This window comes from Nomascus leucogenys, chromosome 2, assembly GCF_006542625.1.
Source record: "Nomascus leucogenys isolate Asia chromosome 2, Asia_NLE_v1, whole genome shotgun sequence".
Classification (NCBI taxonomy): domain Eukaryota; kingdom Metazoa; phylum Chordata; class Mammalia; order Primates; family Hylobatidae; genus Nomascus; species Nomascus leucogenys.
In genome coordinates, this window is record NC_044382.1 from 20,991,821 (window position 1) to 20,997,820 (window position 6,000).

The 6,000-nt window shown below is 36.0% G+C and overlaps 1 protein-coding gene across 4 annotated transcripts in view; it reads left to right on the forward strand.

Annotated features, from left to right (window-relative positions):
• The window catches only part of CLINT1 (clathrin interactor 1), a 73,394-nt gene extending 69,167 nt beyond the window's left edge, over positions 1 to 4,227 (forward strand). For 2 of the 4 annotated variants that reach the window (XM_030825808.1, XM_030825825.1), the window contains 2 exons: positions 941 to 1,166; positions 2,528 to 4,227. In XM_030825808.1, the coding sequence (XP_030681668.1) occupies positions 941 to 1,166; positions 2,528 to 2,874 (573 nt within the window). In that variant the 3' untranslated portion in view covers positions 2,875 to 4,227. The remainder of the gene's footprint in view (positions 1 to 940; positions 1,167 to 2,527) is intronic. The other 2 variants (XM_003268585.4, XM_003268584.4) reach the window with 2 other exon arrangements.
• The last annotated feature ends 1,773 nt before the right edge of the window (positions 4,228 to 6,000 follow it).

Sequence of the window (6,000 nt, forward strand, 5' to 3'; positions counted from 1 at the left end):
TTGGTACATTTTTAATTATTCTTCCTCTTCCTGTTCCTTTTTTCTGTCCTTTTCACATTTATCCTCAATAACCACTGGGAACCTCTGCTTCTTTCTCCTGGATTTCTTCTTTCTCCTACATTGGTCCATATACTAATCAGTTCAGTTAGTGTTGCTCACTTTAGGTAGTAAAAGTATACACAGAACAGGGAAATGTCAGTCAGGATATGTGAAATATAAATTGCTTTTTGACGGTTTTGCCTTATATCCTTGTATAATGTGAGACATCATATCCTGAATTCTGTTTTGTTTTGTTGTTTTGAAACAGAGTCTCGCTCTGTCGCCCAGGCTGGATTGCAGTGGCACGATCTCTGCTCACTGCAACCTCCACCTCTTTGGTTCAAAGCGATTCTCCTGCCTTAGCCTCCCAAGTAGCTGGGACTACAGGTGTGTGCCACCATGCCTGGCTAATTTTGTATTTTTAGTAGAGATGGGGTTTCATCCTGTTGGCCAGGCTGGTCTTGAACTTCTGACCTCAACTGATCTGCCCACCTCAGCCTCCCAAAGTGCTGGGATTACAGGCATAGGTCACTGCGCCTGGCCTCTGAATTCTGTTTTGAAAGAATAAATTTCCACTTGTGTATCTCTTTAAAGCTATACTAACCTAAAGTTGGTAGTTCCCCTAGGCATTTGCCAGGGATGGTAGCTTCTAGACTTTGAGTGATGGGAGAATAATTGTTAATGTAGGTAAGTTGTTGGTTTTATCTACCTCAAACCTGATTGGGACTTCAGAGGAACCTCTTTGGGAAGCTACTTCAGAGGAACCTCTTTGGGAAACTAATGATTCAGGGTATTGAAGACATTAGCATAGAACGTTAGTGGTTCTTTTTGTTTCAGAAGTTCATTGTTGTGATTAAATTGCCATCTGATAATTTTTATGGAACAGATGCTTAATTTTTAGAGCAATTTTTCTATTTTCCAGCCTTTGCAAAATGTTAGCACAGTGCTGCAGAAGCCTAATCCTCTCTATAATCAGAATACAGATATGGTCCAGAAATCAGTCAGCAAAACCTTGCCCTCTACTTGGTCTGACCCCAGTGTAAACATCAGCCTAGACAACTTACTACCTGGTATGCAGCCTTCCAAACCCCAGCAGCCATCACTGAATACAATGATTCAGCAACAGAGTAAGTTACCTTAAGATGTCCCACTTCTTTGTGTACTTGCAGTCTTTTGCCTTAATGCCAGGACTACTTCAAACTATAAATAAAAATATATCACATAAATTGTAACAGTTAACGAAATGCCTGTTCACTTAAGATATTTTCACATAATATTTACTGGATATTCCTCCTGGCACATTGAATTACTTTATATTCTATTCTTGGCCTGATAACATTTACTGTATTGTGGAGAGTTTTAAGGACCTGATCACTAAAATAAAAATTTGCTGTACAGATTTTTTTTAAATATAGGCAAATACGATGGACAAACAAAAATCATCTGATTCTGCTGTTGAGGGGTAATTACCGTTAATACATATTTCTTTCTATGTTTTCTTTTTTTTTTTTTTTTTTTGAGATGGAGTCTTGCTCTGTCACCCAGGCTAGAGTGCAGTGGCGCGATCTCAGCTCACTGCAGCCTCCACCTCCCAATTTTAAGCAGTTCCTTGCCTCAGCCTTCCAAGTAGCTGGGACTACAGGCATGCAACGCCACACCTGGCTAATTTTTGTATTTTTAGTAGAGTCAGGGTTTCACCATGTTGTCCAGGCTGGTCTTGAACTCTTGACCTCAGGTGGTCCACTCGCCTCGGCCTCCCAAAGTGCTGGGATTACAGGCGTGAGGCACCGCGCCTAGCCGCTTTCCATCTTTTCTAAGCATATTTTTAATGCTTGGGATCATTCTCTCTATATTGTTTCTTATTCAACATTAAGTTATCATTTTCCCTGTGTTGAATAATATTCTTAGGAAAATGATTATTAGCTCTTGATAGTTATATTAGTGTATGATTTCCCTTGCTAATTATTTCAGTTGTTTCCAGCTATTTGTTATTATAAATCAAGATTTTGTATAAATCGTCATACTTCTGTTTTCTTCTTAATAGAATGTTCTAAAAATAAGTGAAAGGATATAAACTTTTTAAAGATTTTTGTATAAATCTTCATACTTCTGATTTTTTTAATAGAATGTTCTAAAAATAGAATAAGTCAAAGGATATAAACTTTTTTAAGATTTTTGATACACACTAGCTCTTGACAACTTGTTAAGTAGGATTTAACAATAGGTTTTGTAGGAATGTTTTTAAGTTGGCTGTTTTTCCCCAGTCTACTCTTACTGTTTCTGCATCATTGGGGAACCAGAGCCAATAGTCACTGAATATATTTCTCAAGAGGAACCAGTGCAGAGTAATTGATTTCTAATAAAATCACTGTAAAGGAATTTTATTGGGGCTAAAGAAGTATAAATGGTCAAGAAGTTATTAGTTCTCTGTTCTATGAACCTAAGAATTTATTGTGGTAAAGTTCTTCTGTCTGTTTTCTTCTGGTAGATATGCAGCAGCCTATGAATGTGATGACTCAAAGTTTTGGAGCTGTGAACCTCAGTTCTCCATCAAACATGCTTCCTGTCCGGCCCCAAACTAATGCTTTGATAGGGGGACCCATGCCTATGAGCATGCCCAGTGTGATGACTGGCACCATGGGAATGGCCCCTCTTGGAAATACTCCGATGATGAACCAGAGCATGATGGGCATGAACATGAACATAGGGATGTCCGCTGCTGGGATGGGCTTGACAGGCACAATGGGAATGGGCATGCCCAACATAGCCATGACTTCGGGAACTGTGCAACCCAAGCAAGATGCCTTTGCAAATTTCGCCAATTTTAGCAAATAAGAGACTGTAAAAGAAGCAGATTGAATGAAGAATTTTTAGCTGTGCAGATAGGTGATGTTGGGATGGAAAATGCTAATCAACTACCCTTTCTTTTATCAAGTAATTAAAGTAAATCTACATAAAGAACCAAAAAGGCTGTTTTATAAAAATGAAATATCCAGTATTTCAGAGGGCCAGGCAAGAGCACTTCAGATGAGGCAGTCAGAATCATTTTTTTCCAGTGAGGATAGACCACAAATGGGTGGTGAGACCATTGAAAGCCTTTATCAATTGAAGAGCCCATTTAACAGCATAATTTGTGGGAAGACTGGAATAGGGCTGAATAAATGTGTTTGAATCTCTAATTTTATACTTTCTTTTCCTGAGGAACTTGATTTTTCTGTCCCTGGATCGCCTTGTCATAATTGGGTCTGTTCCTTTTACTACCACTCTTGAGTCCATATATGAAATCATTAAAGTTGGATGATCAGTTTTTTATAAAAATATATATTTTTGTCCAAAAAAAAGCATACATATGTGATTATGGCTAAATCAAAGGTAACTGGAATGTATATACTTTTGCTAATGTTCCAGCAACACTGCTATTATACTATCCAAATTTTTATTGTAACAAAACCTCTTTAAGCAATTGGTGATCGCTATGGGACTTTTCCCATGTCTTCTGCTGTAATTATCCTGTGCAGAACTAGGAAAAATTTTTTTTCAGGACTGCTCTATGGTTTCCTTTAAAAGAAAAAAACTTCTGTTTGTTTTTAGCAGTCATTATTTACAATTTGCAGTGATTAACTTGGCAAGGCTTCCTTCCGTGTTTATCCCTGTGGCCATCATTTAAGTCAGGAACAGTCAGAAAAATATTTATTTTATTTTTTTTTGGGTGTCTGCAAAGGTAAAAATCCATTAAAACCTTAAGTTAAATATAAATGTTACAACTCAATGTTTGCTTTCAGATTTTATACAGTATTTGTTTTGTTTTGGTTTTGAGTGTATATAATACAGCATTAGCAATATGGTTCCAATAGAGGAGTTAAATATATATTATTAAAGGAGACCTGTAGCAGTCAAAGGTTTTATTGATTTAATGACAAAGGAAATTAATTAAAATGTTTTTGTTTTTCTGCTGTAATTCTGCATTAAGCTCACATGAAAATCATGATTCTAGAGTTTGGAATGCAAAATTAATTGTTTTACCCTCAAGCTGGGAATATTTTTCAAAATAAATACTATAATATAGATATCAAATTATTACCTCCCCATGTTATGTTGAAAATTTTTTTATTAAATTGATAAAACTTTATTTCCATTATATTCATAATGTTCTGTTATACATAACATTAAAATGTTCATTAAAATCAATGTTGAACTGCTTTTTATTTCATTCTGTTAGACATTTGAGACCATTTGGGGAAAAAATAATTATAATTTGGGCAAAGTAATTTTTATAAATAATTTAAAATTATTTAATGACTTCTCTATTCTTTCCTATCAGACTCTACTGTTAGGAATTAAAAATGAAGCAGCAAAGATATCCTGACCTGCTCCATTCTTGCTAATGTTCCATCTACAACATTTCTAATTAGGCAGAAATTCATGTACTTCAGCTAAGTGGTAATGAAAAGTGATTCATTTGCTGAATAAGAGATGAGAGTGAGTGTAATTAGCTGACTGCGGTTTTTAATCTTTCAACAATTCAGTGTGTTTAACTTAGTTTCAAAGAATAGGAGCTTTCAAGTGTTGTTACTTCAGAGCAATCAAGCCAACCTCTGGTGGCAGCATAGTAGAATATGGTCCTTGATATTTAAAACCTATAACCTTAAGTAAATTTTTTCTTTAAGAAGTATATCTGCACTTTCTCAAATATGTATGGTTCTTAGACGAAGTAAATGTTTATCTGAACCTTTGTGTTTTAATTCTTTTTCTAATCAGATTGACCTCTAAAGCATTTTCTGTATCATGCCCTCCTACATTATATCTTCCTTTTTTTTGAACTTCAACCTATAGTTTCTTATCAGTATTTTTCTTTCAGAGCCCATGAAAGAGAAAAACAACAGTTGTCTCACTGAATGTCTGTCCAGTTTAATGATTTGTCTCCGAAGGGGTTACTAAGTTATACTTGAAGAAAGGCACAAATACCCGCAAATCATTCGGAGTTGGGAAGAAAATACTCTTCCTTTCTTTCATTATTGGGTTTCTTTCAGCCCATCCTGTACCCCTTTCCTTCTTCAACCAAAGTTTTTCTGCTTGTATCAATTTTTTATTCTGCCTAATGGTGTGAGGGGAAAGTTAATACTGTTCCAGCAATTTATGTATGGTGAGTCTACACGGCCACTCCAGATTCATTTTTGTTTCCTTCCCTCTAGGGTTTTGTTTTTTTTTTTCCACTTCTCTGATGTCCTCAAGAACCATATACACTGTTTTTAAATAGTACTTTGGTTAGATGCTTCCTTTTTTTTTTTAATTGCCTGAATGATAACCATAATACTGTTGGTTTGAGGGTAATCACTAGCAAGTTGAGGCCATAGTTATATTTGGAGGGAAGGGTCAGTATTTTTTCTCTCAAATTTATTTATGAAAGAGTTTTTGGCAGATGAATTAAAGAATTTGCCATCTTTCTGAACTTTGCAGTGTCTCATTTTGAAGATAAAGCACGGTGGTGTAGTTTCCTAGCTGAGACATTAGGAAATACAGCTAAATCTATACTAAGCATGGAGCACACCTTATATTAAATGGATTTCTGAGGTAACTGCTGTGTGTTTCAGCTCTCCTGAAGACAGCCCTGACTGCACTGTGGAAAGACCATGTGCTGGGAAGCACATTTCAATTACCCACCATCTGCATGACCTTGAGAATTTACCTGACCTCTCTGGGCCCTCATTTTTTCCAAAATGAACTTAAGTCTTGAAATGTTGGATAATTAAATGAGTGAGGTCCACCAGCACTGGCATATGTGCAGTGCATGTTTTTCTGCCTCCCATTCTTTATGTAAATGCTTACATATCAGCAACTTTCTTTGTGCCAGTCACTGTGCTAAACACTTCACATGTCAATTTACACAGCAAATTCAAAAGTTCATATTCTTGTTTTATTCCTAAAAGCAGAGTATAGTAAAGAAAGCCTGAGAGACTTGTA